Source organism: Lagopus leucura, unplaced genomic scaffold (genome assembly GCF_019238085.1).
Source record: "Lagopus leucura isolate 7727_CA_CO unplaced genomic scaffold, USGS_WTPT01 Super-Scaffold_100106, whole genome shotgun sequence".
NCBI lineage: Eukaryota > Metazoa > Chordata > Aves > Galliformes > Phasianidae > Lagopus > Lagopus leucura.
The window spans coordinates 110,671-129,483 of NW_024962325.1; the positions used below are offsets into that span (position 1 = coordinate 110,671).

The 18,813-nt window shown below is 50.2% G+C and overlaps 1 protein-coding gene across 11 annotated transcripts in view; it reads right to left on the minus strand.

Annotated features, from left to right (window-relative positions):
• Nucleotides 1–4,182: 4,182 nt before the first annotated feature.
• Nucleotides 4,183–18,813, minus strand: part of ARHGEF10L (Rho guanine nucleotide exchange factor 10 like) — a 24,211-nt gene continuing 9,580 nt past the window's right edge. For 5 of the 11 annotated variants that reach the window (XM_042887688.1, XM_042887692.1, XM_042887695.1 and 2 more), the window contains 22 exons: nucleotides 17,648–17,756; nucleotides 16,971–17,066; nucleotides 16,050–16,156; nucleotides 15,829–15,906; nucleotides 15,567–15,746; nucleotides 15,301–15,417; nucleotides 15,115–15,207; nucleotides 14,738–14,911; nucleotides 13,910–14,055; nucleotides 13,234–13,248; nucleotides 12,862–13,046; nucleotides 12,649–12,764; nucleotides 12,169–12,296; nucleotides 11,963–12,063; nucleotides 11,062–11,183; nucleotides 10,753–10,839; nucleotides 10,443–10,672; nucleotides 10,119–10,273; nucleotides 8,589–8,734; nucleotides 6,697–6,871; nucleotides 5,349–5,471; nucleotides 4,183–5,276 (listed from right to left, as the gene is read on the minus strand). In XM_042887688.1, coding sequence (XP_042743622.1) covers nucleotides 4,792–5,276; nucleotides 5,349–5,471; nucleotides 6,697–6,871; nucleotides 8,589–8,734; nucleotides 10,119–10,273; nucleotides 10,443–10,672; nucleotides 10,753–10,839; nucleotides 11,062–11,183; nucleotides 11,963–12,063; nucleotides 12,169–12,296; nucleotides 12,649–12,764; nucleotides 12,862–13,046; nucleotides 13,234–13,248; nucleotides 13,910–14,055; nucleotides 14,738–14,911; nucleotides 15,115–15,207; nucleotides 15,301–15,417; nucleotides 15,567–15,746; nucleotides 15,829–15,906; nucleotides 16,050–16,156; nucleotides 16,971–17,066; nucleotides 17,648–17,756 — 3,168 coding nt within the window. In that variant the 3' untranslated portion in view covers nucleotides 4,183–4,791. Of the gene's footprint in view, nucleotides 5,277–5,348; nucleotides 5,472–6,696; nucleotides 6,872–8,588; nucleotides 8,735–10,118; nucleotides 10,274–10,442; nucleotides 10,673–10,752; nucleotides 10,840–11,061; nucleotides 11,184–11,962; nucleotides 12,064–12,168; nucleotides 12,297–12,648; nucleotides 12,765–12,861; nucleotides 13,047–13,233; nucleotides 13,249–13,909; nucleotides 14,056–14,737; nucleotides 14,912–15,114; nucleotides 15,208–15,300; nucleotides 15,418–15,566; nucleotides 15,747–15,828; nucleotides 15,907–16,049; nucleotides 16,157–16,546; nucleotides 16,674–16,970; nucleotides 17,067–17,647; nucleotides 17,757–18,502; nucleotides 18,620–18,813 lie in introns of those variants that run through there. The other 6 variants (XM_042887698.1, XM_042887689.1, XM_042887693.1 and 3 more) reach the window with 6 other exon arrangements.

The window sequence follows — 18,813 nt, forward strand, 5'->3', positions numbered from 1 at the left end:
GCATTTAGGCAGAGTCATTTCCCAGTGTGCAACAGTAGGATTTTCCCAAGGGGTGCCTCCCCCACAGAGTAGGCAGGGCCATAAGGAACCTCATAACCTTATTTAAAAGTCTCTGTTGCTCGTAATGGGAGGCACTTACCCCCTCAGATCCATCATTTGGTTTTATTGCTGGTAATAACTCCCGGAAAGTCCTCAACAGATGGAAATTTTATTTGGTTAATCATCGCCATCTGAATTGCTGTGGGAAGGCGCTGGCGGAGGGAGCAGAATGGGGGCAGAGACAGGGTTGCACCCACCCCAAATCCCAAAGCAGGTAAATCCACAGCACTGCATTTTCCCCAGCCTGACCCATGAGTTCTGCATGGCTCAAAGTTCATGGGAGGTTTCAATTTTGCAGGGGGCATTGCAATGCTCCTTGGGCGTAGCATCCTCCTGCAGCAGACCCCAAGAGATTGCAGTCCTGCAAACAGCAATGCTAGCCCATTTCTGCTAGGCACACATTATGGCAAAGTATATATTTATATCTACAGGAGGAGGAAGTGCTGCATAAGCCTCGCTATCACTGCTGTACATGCGTAACCATGTACAGATATCCTCATTATATACTTTCCTTATTTTTGTAAGACTGATTCCCATGCAAACCTCTGCAAATCTGCTACTCCCCTTGGGCAGCACAAGGCACTACAAGCTGGAGCTGCTGCAGAAGGCTGCACTGAGAACCCAGTGGGTGGGTTCAGGGCATGATCCCAAGAATTTGCATTCAGTTGTGGGATTTCTGCAAGAACTAAGCCCAAATAGGGCATGTGCGTTGATGTATAGGATGGGAGGTGTAACTCAGTTCAAAGGCCTCATGCCCTGGTGAAAGATTCCTTAGTGTGATACAGGGCCCCAACCCACACCAAAACCAACTCAGGATCAATAAATCACCATACAGAAATCCATTTGGTGCAATAATAGAGGGTTGGTTTTGCATTCCCTAAAGCAAAAAGCACTGGGGGGGGGGGAGGGGGGAAGGGAGGGGATTAGAGCCACTCCTGCCCAGAGGAAAGATGAGCTCGTTATCTGCAAATTAAGCTGGATTAAACCCGAATTGCAAGCCAGCAGCATGGGGCAGCACCAGGGGCAATGCACTCTGCCTTGGTTGCAATATAAAAAACAATACTTTAAAAAAAATTCTCCGAATTCAACTTTCTCCCATTTTTCTTTCCTCTTACCCCTTACCTCCTCACTAAGGGAGAGTGCTGGGGGAACTGTCATGTTGGCACTGCTGAGCCCATGGGATTTTGCAGTTTGCTACAGCAAAGAAAATATTGACAAAGAAGGGCTGCTTTGTTAAATCTTTATATCAGAGCAAAGCTGACTTTCATCCCAGTCTGCAGCTACTTGTTGCTTTGGATGGAATAATTTGGACGTTGCCAGCATCTCAGGGCTTAATAACGATGCACCTTCAGCAAGACCCCCACTCCTTTGCATGGGAACACTGTTCTGCACAAGCGTGCCCATCGTACAGCAGAGGTGGGAGGCTGGAGGAGCATTGCTGTGCCGTGGCACTGGTATGCACTATCTAATTCATTTTCAAAGGCATAGGGGCAGCAAGCAAGCAGGGCCATGGTAAGCTTGCTCACTGAGCTGCACGCATGCAAATACATACATATAAATACATATGCTCGTTATCTGGATGCTCCTAAACATGAGTGAGGAGAAGCAGAGACCACCAGCTTTGGTGCCATGAATGCAACACCCACCACAAAGCACTCAACCCTCACCATCTCCATCCTGCATTTCCACAGCGAGTTAGTTTCCTCTTTTTATTGCTCAGGTCTATCACCCCTTCTAAGTCTTAGCTGAGCCTATCTTCAGAGCAGACCTCCCTTTGCAGCTCTAAGTAATTCCTTCTTTGCTCCTCCACCCTCCCAGGGGGGCTCCTGTGCAGTTTGTTATTATTACTATCAGAAACTTCTGTATTTTTTTAAAGGCTCTCCTCCAAAGGGCATCCTTGGGGCAGACCACCCCCCCACCTAGCTAGGAAGGGACCCTTTGATATCCCCAACCCTTGCTGAAACAAATGCACCGTTCCCCAACCCCCTGCACAGATAAAAGACCCTTTAGGGACAAAAGTCATTGATGGGGAGAAAAACCCAGGAGGCATCAAAATACTTTGATTAAAGGCAATGGAGGGGGAGAATTTTTTCAGTGCTTTAATTTTCTGATAGCTAATCCATGGCACAGCACCATCATTTACCACTGCATCCTTTGCAGTTGCACCATTGCACTGCTTACCACCCCACCACAGCTGCACCACTTCACAGATTTTTTTTTTTTACCCTACCTTTGACAGAGACAACACACACACACACAAAAAACCTTAAAACCATTTTCTTCTCCTCCATCATTTATCTTAGAAAATCAGGTTGGCATCTCCCTTCAACGCCAAACAATGAGACACCCCCTCACACAGGGAGGTTTAGGGAGAACAAGGAAATAAATGCTGGTTTGGGGGCTAAAAGCCCTTGGGGCTGCTTCATCCCTATGCCAGCCTGCCCCCACAGCGTGGGCTTGCAGAGCGCATCCCTTCCCCAAAAATAAACCCCAGTCACGGATCATCTCCAGCGCTGTCAGGTTGCATTTAGATTGCAAAAGCACTCAGCGGCTGCACCCAGGCTGAAAGCAGGGCAGGGCTGCTGCTTGCTCAGCTCTGCATCCTAAAAAAGCATCTGCTGGTGGCTAAGCAGCCCACACCACCCCCTGCCCCAAATCCCCACTGAGTCTTGGTCCTATAAGCCAGTCCCAAGGGAACGTAGTGAGTTTTGCCTGGGGGAGCAAGGCCATTAATTTCTCAACTTCATTCCCTAATGACTCAAATCAGGAAAGGGCCATAAGCTGCCACTGAGGTCACCTGGAGCTGGTGACAGGAGAGACAGCCAGGGTGTGGGGAAGGGTCTGGCCCTTGTCTGCACTGGAACACAGTTCCTGCATCCTGCCCATCTGCATCGCGCCTTTAGGAGATGCCACCGGGATGCCCCCAGGGAGATGCAGCAGGGACAGCCTGGGAACACACCACCAGGACGCTCCCTGGGAGATGCCACTGTGGCAGCTTTGAGACAAATCACTATTAAGCATTTCAGAGATGCCACCAGGGCACATTTGGCATTTACCACCACGGCACCCCTGGGACATAACTCCATGGCACACGCCATTCTAGGAGGAGGCCTTCTTAGGACCTACCATCATGGAGCCCCCGGGAGATGCCACCAGGGCACTTTGAGACTCCATAGCACTCTTCAGGAGATGCCACCAGGGCCCCTTTAGGACCTACCACATCCACATACCTGCACCCAGCTATGTCAGCATGCTCACGCACAAATCATCCTGACGGGACAAAAGAACTGAGGGAAAAGAGCCACTACCTCTTTGGCACCATTCCCCACCAGCATAAAACTGGTTTCCACCAGCTTCACAGCTACTATGGGATGTCACCAACCCCTCTGATACCGTATCTTGATTCTGAGACAGGAGGAAAACTTAAATCAGAAAAAACTTTGAGGACAAAAAGAAAAAAAAAAAAAAAAAAAAAAATCCCAGCAAAGCACACCCAATGGCTAATTAGAAAAATACTCAGAAATTGGTGCAGGGCAGATAATCTTCGCTCACCAGCAGCACATCTTCCCATTTCAAGGCTGAGCTGCAGGGAATATCAATCTGATAATTGTAGTGCTACAAATGAAAATCAAATTGAAGGCAGTTAGAGAATCACATTATAAATTGATTTAGTCCGCAGACAAATCTGCAGACCTCCCTGGCCTTCGGATTCTCTGTGTGGAAGGAGAGGTCTGAGGAGAGAAAAGAGATAGGGCACCTTTGGAAGTGGTGGAGTCACTGTCCAGTGGCTTTCAAGAGATGAAGATACATAGCACTTGGGGACATGGTGGCGATGGGCTTATAGTCAGAATTAATGCATTTATAGGTCTTTTCCAACCTGAATTATTCTATCCCCTCTGTCCATTATCCCCTCCATCCCACACCATTTCTGGGGAGAAAAAGGCAATTTTAAGGCTGCTTCTTGATTTCTGAGCATGAGGGTCATATCAACTCGTTGATACTGTTGACAAAGATGGAGAAAGAGCTGCAATGGAAAGAAAACATCTGCACAAACAGGTTACAAAGTATTGCAAGGAAACATGCTGATTCCTATGGGATTTATTTCCAGGCTGAATTTCACCCAAAATTTCCTGTCCTCCAGAAACAGCTCTTATGCTCCAATTGGAAGTCCCCAAACCAGCTCCCAAAACACTGCATTATGTAACCCCAAATCCTCACTTCATAGTCAAAAAAGGGCTATTTCAGCAAAACCCCGTTTCAGCACAGCCAGTATCCAATGAGTGCTCACACCTCTTCTTTATTTCTGCATCTCCAAGTGCCCCAATATATACAGATTCCTTCTTTATACAGCTCATAATATACACCTTATTTATATATATATTTATAGATATCCACACGCAGACACACAAATGCCTTCAAGCACAGCCCCAGCGCCTCCAAAGCCCGCAAGGAGGTCATTGCTTACCATGTTTAAAAACTCCCCTCTCCCAGCATGCAAACTGGGGTGTTTTCTGGGGGGAGGGAGGGGAGTCAAAAATGACAATTTTTATGGTGATTTTCCTTTCCTTATTTTTTTCCTCATTTCTCCTTTCAAAAAAAAAATAATGGGGTGGTGCACTCACCAATGTGACCGCCCCACGGCAGCGTGTAGGGTGGCTTTGAGGTAGGCGCCGCGCGGGCATCCCCCGGCTGCTATAGCATCAGCGGGAGCTGCCAGATGAGCAGGGTGCTGTCAGCATCACCGCCCCGGCGCTGCGGCTCAGAGTTGAAGTTACGGTACCCTCTGCCCCCTGAAATGATGGCGATAGAGGAGATCTCCTTGCGGGGAGCATCGCGGGCACAGGGCCGGCTCCGGACCCACACATCGGGGTCATCGGCCATCTCGTAGATGGAGCCATCTTCTTCCGTGTGCTCTGGGGTCACAGTCCCAGCCGGAGCATCCCGCACTGACAGCAGCTGCCCAGGGAGGTGGGAGGTGGAACGGAGGCGGTACTGCAACAGGATCCCTTTTTTCCTCATTTCCCGCGGTGGGGGTCCATCCAGCTCTGGGGGTTTCTCTTCCCCACCTTCTTCTTCCTCTTGGTCTCCTTTCAGCACATCGGGGGCCAACGTGCTCAGTGCCACGGCCAAGAAGTCCACGGGGCCACCGTGCCCATTGAGGGACACCATGCCTTTTCCTGTGCAAAACAGGGATTTGAATAACAAAGATCCCAAATGTCATCTTACAAGGAAATTTTTGGGGTGCTCACCAGTGATTTTGGGGATGCCCTCCAATCGGGGCACAGGCAGCAGAACAATGATGCCCTGGTCGGTGCCGACCCACAGCAAGCCCTGACAGATGAGCAGGCTGGTGACACAGACATGTCTTTGCCCTGAAAAAAAGGGAAAAAAGGGAGAGAAGAGGCTTGCAGCAGCACTGTCCCTTCAAAGTGGATAACTGCCATCCCAAAATCAAGCATCATCCATGCATGAAGATCTCTGCGTGGGGAGAAAAGCATGAAAATATCAATAAATAAAGAAAGGAAAAAAAGAAAGCAAGAGGAGCAGAGAGAATTGAGGCTTCTAATGGCACATGAATATTTTATCGCAGGGACTTCGCGCTGCAGCGTCACACTCAGTGAAGCAATATATCTGTGGAGATGTAACTCCAGTTCTCGGCAAGAGCTTTATTAATGGGCTGTCTGGTTAAAAAGGATGAGGGAGCACAAGTTCAAAAATGCATTAATACCCAATGCTCACTTGCCCAGGAAGAAAAGGAAGTGATAAATATTTTAATATGCCCTTAAAAAAAAAAGAAAAAAAAAAAAGAAAAAAAGCAACTTACATGAGTAGCACGCGTATAACTAATTATGCAATTACAACGTTTTGTAGCTGGAACAAGTGGGAGGCAACCTTGCAAGCCCAGGGCTGAGCCTTGTCTTTTCCTTGGCACATCAGAGCAGCTAAGAGCCAAAGAGGTGGAAACAGAGGGCATGAGGTAGAGGTGTGCATGAGCAAAAAGTCCTGCAAGGGTGCAAATATAGGTACATGGATGCAAAGATGGGGCACATTCATGCATGCACAGATGCACACAGGTATAATTAAGGATGGGGTACGTGGAAACACTTGGGAGCAAAGATGGATGCAAGGATGGGGTGCACAGATGCAGTGCACGGATGCGTGTAGTAGGAGCAGGAGTGAGATGCATGGATGGCATGTGTTGATGCACAAACATGCATGAATGGGATGCACAAGTGTGAAGAGTAAATGCATGAATAGGTGTACAAGTGCCAAGACTAGATGCATGGACAAAGGGCTCCAGCTTTCCAGCAAAGCTCGGCCTTGCTAAAACCCTACTCAGACCTGCCTAAGCCCATCCTAAAGCTCCTGCAGCCTAAAAACACCCCTTTCCCTCAGAATGCTAGCTTTTTTCCCTAGAGCTCTCGAGTCTTCAGAGTGATGCTCCCAGCTCCATCCCTGCAACCCTATTGCGGGAGGTCACAAGACAAAGCTCAAACCTTTCCAGCAGATAAACTCACGGCACAATTTCTCTGCAAAGCAAGGCACCTGGAGGATAGATATCCCAGGTTTTTCATTCACTGGGATGAGGAGCCCCACCTGGGAGGACAAAGGTAGTCCTGGTGGCAATGTTGATCTCCTGCAGGTGCTCCAGTGTCTCGGTGTGGAAGAGGCGAATAGAGGAACCAGAGGAAAACGCCATCCAGACACCACTGCCTGCCTTGATCATGTGTGTCACGCTGGCCTCTGTATCCGGATGAGCCTCAAAGGTTTGCTGCCCAGAGGGAGGAATCAAGATGAAGTCAAAATAAAGAAGAAATCTCAATAAAAGGCTGTTTAGTTGGACTCTCTAGAGGCTGCTGTAGGGCTGCAGACTCATATTGGGATGGCAGGAGGTGGGATAGAGGTCCTGGCCTTCCTCACCAGCTTCGCTTTTAGCAGACACCAAACTCAGCCCCTCACCAATCTCCTCTTGGCTCCATAGGGGCAACAATTCAGCCTTTCCCACCACTCTTTCCCAGTTCTCTTTACAGGACTTTTTGCTGGACCTAGGTGTGTCTTTCAACCTTACACCAAGGTGGAACAACACCTTCCTGCCTTTCTCCTGCACCAAAAGCCAGCAAGCAAAGACTCAGCACCCGCACAGGACCTGCTTAGGGTTTGGTGGTTCATGGTGACTTCTGAACGAGAGGAACAGAAAACAGAACCATCCTCCTCTGACATATTCCAACACAACCAAAACCCCAACCAACACCACGTTTACCTGTTTTCTACACATTTTCCACCTCTCCCTGCTGCAGTAAACCCTCACGAACCCTAAATATCACACTGAAGAGCATTGGATTTATGGATCTGAAACCACATTCATGAAACGAACTCCCTGAGAATCTCCCAAGCAGCAGATTAGGCATAAAAATTCAGATTAGCATCATAAGCAGGTTGGGAATGGCTCGAGTCTGCAGATACAGGATGCTCTGGAGGAAAATAGGCTGTGGTAGTATGACAGTGCTGAGAAAAGGGGAAGTTTAGGGGTTAACATGATGGAGGAACCTGCTAGGAGCAGGAGCGTGGCTGCAGCACGCATTGTGCATGCTTCTACAGGCACTCATTTGCTGCTTAACTGCAAGTCCAGGGTCTTGCTGCAATGCAGCTCCCGCTTTCCACAGTGCAGCAATGAGCCCACAGTGCAGTTTCTTGGTGAGCAGCATGCAGGATTGAATCACCACCATGCACCCACTTCAACGTGACTTCCCTTGTGGGTTTGAAATTTTGCTTTTAAAAGAAAAGGAGCAGCAACAGAGCCCTGTCTGGAGAGCATTAGTGTGGTGCAGCATCCCAGCATTCTTGCACAAAGCAGAGGTGGATGAAGATTATTAGGACATCTCCCCCTTTCTTCCATCCAGTGTGGGATTTATTCCCTAGGGCTACATTCCCAATCTGCTATTTATGGACCTGAGTTTGCAGAGCTTCTCTTAAACAGGACACGTGCAACTTCCCATAGGGAATCCAACCCAACTCAGACAAGCAGAGAGCAGCAATTGGAGCTGTAACCCACTGCTGCACGCTATCAACCTGCATCGAGTCCCAGGCCCCATTCCATCCCCCCCATAGAGATGCTCAGTGCCACTGGGTATGGCATCACCCAGGCTGTGCCTCCCTCTTTTTCTCCCATGTTTTTCTTCTGTGAGAATTCCCAGCTGGCTCCTGTCATAAATAAGATCAGAGACAGAAAACTAATACAGTCCCCTGATGCATTATTCATCCTCAGCACTCGTTTTAGGATGGATTTACGACAGCTAATACATGCAAACTAAGTTTAGGTATGAAATCTGAAAATTAAAGGTAAGAAAGGTTTTTTGTCATTGTTTTTTTGTTTGTCTGTTTGTTTTAAATAGAGATGACTACTCAACATCCCTGCTCACATAGCTACAGGAAAACTGCCCCAAAAGGGGCACAGGGGGTGGTGACGATGCTGGGTTCTCCTGAGGTACCTGAGCACAGAGGGTGGAGGCATCAAGGACGGTGACCTGGTTGGCACAGCTGGCCCATAGGGTCTCATCCAGCATCAAGAGCGCTCGCACAGGGCTGGTGCCCACAGGCAGGCAGGTAGGCTGCTCAGTCAGGTCCCACAGCCCCACTAGAGCAGAGCACAGAGACCAAGACTCAAAATCAGGGGAAAAAAATAGATATTTTCACATAAGCCCAACCGCAGCATGTGCAAAGAAATGCTAGCACTGAGCTTCCTTACTGCACAAATGCGTCCCCTTTGGGTGCTGGGGTCACCTCCTGCAGCCTCAAATCTCAATACCATCACTGGGAACACAGGTCTGAGCTCTGCCCCAATCCCAAAGAAGTCACATAAACAGCAGTCAAGCCTGCGACAAGTGGTCTCCCTTCCATCATTTGCATGAAAAATAAAGGATGGGGCAGTGTGCACAGGCAACAGATTCCCCCAGTTTGCAGCACCCAGAGCTGGGGATGCTTTGCTGCTATGCAAACATCCCCTGGCAGCTGCACACAGCCACAGCTGCACAGCCACCTGCAATGCTTGGGCACAGGAATTGTTGTTGCCCCCTCCCCTCCCCACCTTGATTTTTTTTTTGTTTTGTTTTGTTTTTCATTTGTTTTGACTCCTAAACTGCTACTCCAGAGTTCATTCATCTGGGGCCAAACTGAATTGTCTCAGTGAAAGAGAACCAATCCGGGTTCCCATGAACTCACCACAACCAATGGGTAACTGCCTTGCTTTCAAGTGGGCAATCTATTTCCACTGCAATTTTAAAACCATATACTCAGGATCCAAGAATTTAAAGAGCCCTGAGGCTGTCACAGCTCTGCTCCCAGCAGCAGGACTTTGCTACCAAGCAAAGCATGCTGTAGGTGGGCTCTACTCACTGCTATTTCAGGAAACCTTTGCTCTAATGAAGCCACACAGCAAATTTGCAGAAGGTAGGGAGAAGATATTAAAAAAGAAAAAACACAACCCTGCTAGCAGCTTTTTGCCTTTCACATGCATTTGTGCAATGAAGGGGAAATCAAATCCACGCTATTCACTAGCTTGCACACTTAAGTGAGAAAGTGGGGTGCAGAGGTGCTTATATACACGCTATATGCAGCTTTGGTGCTACTTGCTGCAGGTTGTGAGCTAACAAGTTTGGCTTTTTTTCCCCAGATCAGAGTGCTATTTGAGGCCCTTTTCTACCCTCTAGTGATGAAGCGGAGAAAAACAGCAGGGAAATGACTCCCAGGAAGTCCTCAGATACCACCCTCAAAGCAAAATCTCTGCTGCTGCATCTCCCCCTTGTTGGCCACTGAGACCACACTACAGGGCCCAAATTGAGCCCTATTCATTATGCCAATGCAAAATGCCATCTCCCACCATCACTCAGGGTTGCAAAACAGGATGAAATAGTGCAAAAATGGTGCTTCCAGCACTATTTTAGCAACCAGCACACTCAATACATCCCACTCCCCATTCCTGGAGCGTCACAGCAAAGCACGAACAGGGTTGCTCTCCTCACCATTGTTCCTCGGGTATGCGGCCACTGTCCCATCCTGCAGCCCTGCAAACAGGTGCTCAGAGCTGTGCTTCAGGCAGAGGACTGGCTGCATGCCAGGGCTCTTGCAGGTCAGCAGGCACTGTGTCCCCGTGTCCACGCTGCTGTACACTGCGATGCTAATGGGAAAAATGCAAGAGCAGGAAGAGCAGCAGGTGCTGGCGGTCATTGCTTCAAAATTTTGGTGCAGAGCTCCTTTGCAGTAATTGCATACAGAAGAGGGTTGCAGGAGCAGTGGATGCACAATCGCATACCCCCACATATGCACAACTGCACACTGGTGCTCACCTGCCGTCCCGCAGTCCCAAGCAAACAGTGGGATGCAGAGTTGCAGGGGGCTGCTCAGCACCTGCCCGGGGCTCTTCGGTCCCTTCCGTGTCCCCCTCAGCTGCCTCGGGGATGTACTCCATACACAGCACTGGCGATGCCACTGGGAAGGATTTTACCGTCCGCGGCACTGAGCGATTGAGGGAGAAGATCTCCACTTGTCCCCCTGCACCTGCCTGGCCACCCCCAACCTGTGGGGAACACAACAAGTTTTAGCATCTTGAGGGTGGAAATAACCCAAACCTAATGTTTTTTGGCCCAGTTTGCTCACCCAGAGGTAGCCCTGCGGCAATGAGGTGCTGACAGCAGAGAAACCCAACAGCGAGGATTGCACAGGGTTGTGCACTGCAGCGCTGAGCTGTAGGAGATACATGCATTTACCCCACACATGCCCGAAAAATCAAAACCTGACTGCAGTCCAAGCTTGTATTTCTTCCATTTGTCCCCCAGACTGTATCAATTTCTGACAAGCAACATGGTCACCCCCTCCCAACCTGTCCACCACGGGATTTCAGTCTATTACCTCCAGAAAGGGAGCAGGAGGGAAAAGAGCTATATGGCAGATGAACAATGCTTTTACCTGCAGATCGAGGGCTTTGGAGGAAAAGACAGGCATGTGGCAGGAAAGAATGGGGCACCAGAAGGGAGCTTTGCTCTTCTTGTCTTCATCGGGACAGAGCCAGCCCGGCTGGTTCTCCTCCCCTGTGGTGAGCAGAGTAGATTAAGGACAGCCTCAAAATAAGCATGATTGGGTACAGCAAGAGATGCAACATCACCCACCCCAACACCAGCCTTTGGGATGCCGCAAGAAGCCACATCCACGGTGCGCATCCCAGCACCTTCTCCAGCTCTTGCCCAAGCAACCACATTAAGCAGCATCAACACCCCCTACTCACTCACCCCCACAAACCATGACAAATATGGAAGGAAAAACCTAATGCATTTCTTCACATCAGGTTTTAATGTGTTTTCATTTCAAACTCATAGATACAGGATTATCCCCCAAGGCAACACAGATTAAAAACAACATAAACTGCTCAAAACAAGGGAATCAAAAATCATTTGAAATCGTGTTTGAGTGCTTGGATTCCCCCTGGGCTGGAATAATATTTCTGCCATTAAACTTTTTTTTTTTTTTTTTGCTGCAGTGATTCATGGTGTTAAATAGGAAGAGAGACATGGAGGTATCAGGAGGAAGGACTCTTCCCTTATTATTTGCCCTATTTCATTAGGAAACAGAACAAAGACAGCAACAAAGACAGCATATGACCATATCACCAAGCATCCCAGAGACACCACTCAAAAGCACTGAAACAAAACATTTTGAGGAAGGAAACGCCATTTCCCCCTTCCAACCAAATGCTTCTTCCAGCACCTTCATCCCACCTCATACCCTGCTCCCACTCATTCATCAGGATGCAACCCCTTCTCTGCCCCCAGATTTTGTTTTTAGAAGCAATATCACTCCAACAGGTACTCACGCAGCCCAATCTTGGCCAGGTGAAGGCAATTGACCCAGGAGATCTTGCTCAGAGGATTTGGAGTGATGAAGACCACCATGACACTGATGGGGCGGCCAGACCTGTACGGAAAAGTCAGTAGGTTGCCTTCATCCTTCTCCTCCTCCTCTCTGCAGCGGAGGTAGCATCAGGGAAAGCCCTGTCTATTCCCAGAATTGGGAACCCACTTGTCCGGCTTGCCAGGCAGCAGGAGACGGAGGCGGCACTTGTTGGCAGAGTGGATCTCTTCCTCCTTCACCTTCATCATCCTCTGCAGGGCCAAGCACCAGTCTTGGGCCACTGTCATGTTCAGGTTCTGAGGGAGAGAGAGGAATGGTGGAAATACCTCCAGAAGCCCGAATCCCCAGGATCCATCTGCAAGTCAGCTGAGGAGCTCAGGAACCAACCACCCACCCACCCACCAAACCACTGAATGACCTGGGCTGCGAGGGACCTTAAAGGTCATCCAGTTCTAGCAAGATCATTTAAGGAGGAGCGACAGATATCCATGGGACTAGCACAGAGCATTCAAACAAGCCCCCTGCAGCTCCTCAAGTCAAGTCTTAGCAGGTTCTCTCCTAAAACAGCAAGAGATGCGCCCCCAGAATGGCAGTGCTTGTGTCCCCCAGAATGGTGGGAGCTGTACCAAAGAGCTGGCATTTTGGTACCTGGTAGGTGCCATGCAGCGTGCTGATGAGCAAGGTGATCTGTTCCACCACTGCCAGGTCCTTCTGTAGGTCCTGCAGCTCCTGGAAAAGCCGCGGTGGCCCCAGGTAGACTTTATCTTGGGAGAAAAAAAAAGAAAAAGGGAGAAATGCAGGATTGGAAGTAAGTTGCCCATACACCCCAAAAAATCATGTGGCTTGGGGCCAGGTGCTCACTGTGCGAGGCCGGCCCAGTGGGTGCGTGCTTCTTGGCACCAGCGTTGTGGATGACCACATTGTCCTTGTCGTAGGCACCGCTCTCCTGCCCCACTTCCACCACCTGCACCTGCGGGAGGGCCGTGCTCCACTTCACCACATATTTGGGGCCCAGTGGCACCAGGCTGCTAATTTCCAGCTGGCCTCTGCCAAGGGAGGATGTGAAATAGCAAATCAATCGGCAGCTGGTGTTGCTAGTCCTGCAAACCCCACTGGATCCCCCCTGCAAAAAGCAGATGGTGAGCACAGCTTGCAAAACCATGACGTGCACTGGCACATGCCTTCACTCCCATACACAGGGCACAAACACAGCAAGCCACACTTAATGCCTACCTTGGGTTCACTGGCCTGGACAGGGGGGGAAAATGTTAATAAAAATGCATTACTGGGGGCAAGAAGAGGGTTTATCCCTTACCCTTAGCAGCACCAATCCACAAGACCCCAAAACCCAGGGAGCTCCCATAGGATCATTGCACAGATGCTCAACACAAGGATTTGAGGGCAAAATAGCCCCAAATTTGGGCTTCCTCCTCCAAAGCAAGGCTAAGCAGTTTGGGGGTGTACAATCATCAAATATACAATTAGCAGAGTGGCGTGGCTAGGCTGGTATTTCACAGGTCGTACATCTAGAAGGATTATCACAGTGGAAAGAGATAATCAACAATAAATGAAAATCCTCACCCATATCCTAGGCTCACAGAAAAACAATCCAAAGGAAGGGATCTCCAGAAAGAGACCCTTCCTCAGTGGCAGTCAGCCCTTAAATGGGGTCTGAGAGGTGCAGCCAGGCTCCACCCCTTCTGATCACACAGCTGAATCACCTTCACCTGTGCGCCCGCAGCTGACTCAGTGCTTGCCTCAGGTGATCAGAGGTTCAGGCCGTGATTCAACTGTTCCTATACACAGGGCAAGGCTAGCAAAACCCTTTAAGCCCAAAATAAAAGTGGGGAAGGGGAGAGGTGCTGATGGGATCACTTTCACTAAGTGGCTTGGGGCTGCTGGCACGTACCTGAAGTTGATGTTGGCACAGACCAACATGTCATTGAGGAGGAAAACCTTCCGCTCCTTGGACTTGATGAGCTGCCCCCGGTCGCCGTACACCGTCTCTGTCAGCGTCTCACAGAGCAGGAGCTGCCGCTGCCCTGAGTTCAGCAGCTGCAGGAGGATACAGCAGGAAAGGGGCTCAGCCCCAGAGCTCGTGTGGTTCTTGCCCTGCAATTTGGGCTGCATTGGGTTTGTGCAATGATTCTCCCTTTCCTAGGGGCACGCACAGCTCCAAGCTCTGCAGAAATGCCTGTGCAAAATGCTCACTGTACAACACATGCGCACAACACCCCAGTGCAATGCCTGGGCAAAATGTTCCAGCTTTGCACAGCACAGACCCTTTGCACCACAGTGCAACCTCTTTGCATGTGAATTCCACTCTGCCAAGAGCAAAGAGTCCTCAACATGACCCTTCTGCAGCCCCCTTTGGGATTTGTTTTGTCCTCTGTCCCTAAATGCTGGACCCTGGGCCAGGCTGCAGAGGCCACCACGTGCTCCTAGCACAACCCAGGATGTGTTGCAATGGTTTGGTGCAGGGTTTTCCACCAACGGTTGCAAAATCAAGCAGATGGATAGAGGGGAGGAGACTACAGATGAAAATTTCCTGAGTCGCAGACTTATTTTTTGCTTTTGCTAAATGCTATTGTGAAAACAAGAGCTCGGCTTCCCCAAAAGGGGAGCCCCAAACTTCACCACTTCTGCAAACACCAATCAAAGGGGATAGCTGCAAACCCAGCCCCTAAAACTCCCATTGCAAGGGAATGGGGAAGAGGAGCGAGGCTGAAACACACACCTTACTGAGGCTGCTGCGGTCACTGATGCTTTTGCTGAGCTGCTGGATCTCAGCCACCTGGTCAGCCACACGTTTCTGCTCATTGAGCTTCTCAGCCAATGTCTCCAGCTCAGTGAGAGCCAGCTGGAGGGACAGGCGGTCCGCATGGCCCTTGGGGGTGTTCTTCAGCATGTCCTGGGGAGAGACAATCATCAGCACAGTGTCACCAGCTTCAACAAGCTGCGATGGAGGAAAACCCCCCGCTGGGATAGCAGAAGTCCCAAAGGCACTTCCACAAGCCCCAAGCAGGCTGCCAACCCCAAAAGAAGCCCATTGCTGAGCCACCCTGAAGTATTGTGCCTGCCAAAGTGGGGTGCAAAGCATGGCGTCACCCATACCTGTAGGAGAAGGATGAACTGGGGGAACCTCTGGATAGGTTTCACCATCAGCCCATAAAGCGTCACGCGATCGGTGCTGGCCATCTGCCGCTTCTACTGGGAGTAAAGTTAAAATTAAAAAAGGGGAGGGGTTCATCCAAAATGGTGACCAGCAGCTGCATGTGCCCACATTTGGGACCCACTGACCTTAAGGAAGTCGAGGAAGGCAGGTTTGGTGAGACAAGCCTTCTTGATAAGGGACATGGCAGTGGTGAAGTTGTTGACATAGTCACTGTAGACATCCAGCACCATTGACTTGGAGAACTTTGTGAAAGGGAAGAAGGGCAGGATTAGTGCTGTGAGGCACCCTAAAATGGGGCTATGGGTGCTTATGCTGGGAGTACCCATGGAGGATGCATCACTTCAATCCTCCAACCCCATTGCTGGGAAGGGGCACTCAACTCTCCTCCTACCGAGGCCACAAAGAGGTCCCCAATCTTCTCAGCAGAGTCCCACTCAGCCACGCGGGAGGAGAGGGCGATCTGGAACATGGAGTGGCACTGCAGAATCTCCTTCAGGCGGAAAAACACCACCTGGCATTTCCTGGCGCTCAGCACTTTGGGCTCCATCTCCATCAGCGGGTTCCTGTAATCCTACAGTAAGCAGCAGAACATCAGCATCCCTCAAACCCCTCCAACACTCCTAAAAACACTTCCCCAAAGGTGGGTTCCCCACCTGCAGGATGCGCTTCAGGGATTCCACATAGCTGCGCTCACTCTGCACGATGGAGCTCAGGATGTGTCGCCGCACCACCTGCAAATAAATGGGGAAGGGGAAAACAAACCCCATGCAGAAGTGACCCCAGTTACACTGCTTCGTGCTCACTCACTTGTAAAATTATTATTATTTTGAGATGCTCAAAGGGAAGGTGAAGGAGGTGCCCATCCAGCACCCACCTGCTGGGGGCTGAGCCCTGTGGGCATGGGGCCAAGTTCGGGCGGTGGGTGCTTCATGTCGGAGACGGTGACCTCCAGGAAACCTGTGTCCTCCTCCTCTGAATCTCCTACCACCAAAAAGCAAAACAAAATAAACTTATTTCACATTTTTCTCGCAAGCTTCTTGGTGCTGAGCACACCCCCACTCTAGAAGGAGGCATGCTGTGATGCTCCAGGGGCTCTGACAAGGTTTACAGCTGCCGGCACTGCCTGTCTCAAGCACTGCAGCTGTCACCAGACACCAGCATGAGTCAGGGCTCTGTGAGCTGAGGTGCTGTCAGATCCCAGTGGGAAGGGGCCAAATCCTCCCCAGAAAGCATCCCAGATTAGGGAACCCCCTCTGTTTCCTTCCTTCAAGAATGGCTCTGATCACAGAGAGGCACAAAAAAGCAGCAATGCAAAGCAAAGTGCAGAGCAAAAGCACAACACAAACCTCCTGGCATCCAATCCTGCCTTACCCGAGGCCGAAGCAACTGAGGAAGAGGAGGGTGAGCGGATCACGGTGTCATGAGGCAGGGACAGCTTTCTCTTCCACATGCTGCAGCCGCTGGCCCCACTACGGCCGCCCCAGCCCCCAGCACCCCGCTCCCATCCCTGTGCATATAAATAACCAGAGGGGAGGGCGCTGCCGCCCGGGTGACCTTTTTCCTTCCCTAATTTAGGAAGGGAGGATCCCAACGCGTTGCTGGTGGCTCCAAGGGGCCACGCTGGGTGCTTCCCCCCCCCCTTAAAACCAGCATTGCACGTGGGATGCTTGGAGCATCCTTCTGGCCAAAATCCCACTCCGGGACACTATCCCACAGACTGACAGCAGGGCATGGCACACGCAGCAGATCCCCAGTGGCCCCAATGAATCCAGAGGGGCACCTAGCAGGATCCTACCTCGTCCGCAATGCTCCAGTGACCCCCTTGAGATGCCAGGAGTGGGTGGTAGTAGCTTTTCTGCCTCCTTCACCCTTCTCCTATGCTCCCCATCCCCTACGGGGTATGAATCATATTTTGGACACCCCAAAACATTGCATTTTCCTTCTTTTGGCTGGAAAATGGGGCTGCTTCTTATCTTATGGGGAGAGCACGAGGTGCCACCAAAACTAAATAGAGATGTGGGACTATCTTTAGGGAAAGGATCTGTTCAAACCCCAAGTGGTGCACCAGCCCCAAACCTCACCCTGTAGCACTGATGGGATAGATCAAGAAAACTGCAGAACACCTCAAATCTCACGAGAAGTTCATAATTTCCTACATTGCTCAAATGCTCTTTGGGCTGGTGTTGCCCTGAAACGTATGCAAATAGTACACCCACGGGCTGGATGCTTTAGGAACGACAAGGAGGGGGCTGACGAAAAAAAGCAAAGGGGAAAATGAATTAAAAACCATGAAATGCAGAAGGTAAGTTGGAGAAAGAACAAGGTAGATTCCAAATGGATATGGCTCAGTGAGCATGATGGTGATGGGTCAGCAGTTGGAGTGCTTGGTCTCAGAGGTTTTTTCCAACCTTAATGATTCTAGATAGATTAATATAAGAATAATATAAGCTTGGAAGGGGACACCCCACTCACCTGGCACTTCCTTACGGTGCAGGAAGGTCACCTTCCTCATCACTGCGATCTTGGTCTTCTCCAGCCCATCCTTGGTGCCACTTTTGGCCGCCTTCATCAGTTGAGTCATCTGAGCAAAAGGAGTTGGGATGCTCAAGGTCACGCAGCACTGCGTCCCCCCCACAATGCCTTGGGGACATCACACACCCCCATTCCTCCCTAGGAAGGCTGAGACTGATGGGGAAGGTGAGGAAGAGGAGGGGGCTGAGCACCCAAGGGGCCACCTCCGTCTCCTTTGTGGGGACACAGTGATGTGCCAGCTTGCGTGCAATGCAGCAAAGCATGAGCATGCAGCCAAAGCCAAGAAAGGGAGGGAAGCATGACGAGTGTACTGCAGCAGGATTTTGTGAGTAGGGCCATAAAGGATGTTCACCCTTAGCTTTGCACCTGGACTTGCAGTAGTTTTAGTGCAAACTGAGAAAATCCCAGCGTAAACCAGCTGCAAACCACCAACCTGAATGCTCTGAGGCAGGGAAAGGCTTTGCAATAAGTTTCTGTCCCACTCCCAATAATCTCCTTCCCAACCCTGTAGGGGTTAAACCTTCTCCGCTCCACTTAGCACACCTGAACCTCGCTCTGTCCAAACGCCCCTTGAAAAATAAAAACCCAAACAGTTGATGGGGGGGCTGATCAGTGACATAACTACCGGAGGGATGCAGATGAGATGGGGGAGGTGATAGCGACGGATGACCCCACGCCTCCAACCATCATCGGGCAAAATGGGCTGAACTGAGCACGGGTGCACTCATATCCTTACAGAGAGGCTTTTTTCTCCCCTCAGGGAAATTCAGGGAAGGGACCGAGGAGGGACAGTACCTTCCAATCATACTTCTGCTTCAGCTCCTGCATGTCTTTCCCCCCAACTCTTAAAGCCAGGATGTCCCTCTTAGTCCTGGCGTATGTCTCCTTTAGTCTATTCAGGTCTGGAGAAAGCTGAGCCCCAAGCAAACCAGGCAGGAGGAGAAGGTAGAGGATGCAGAGAAGGCAGAGAAGAGAGATTCAGGTGAGAAGCCAAACAATTAAAAAAAAAAAAAAAAAAAAAAAAAAAAGAAAGCGTTCCATCCACAGACACACCAGCAAAAAACGGGTAGGGGGTTCCCCAAATCTGGGCGGGAAGGGGGGGGAGC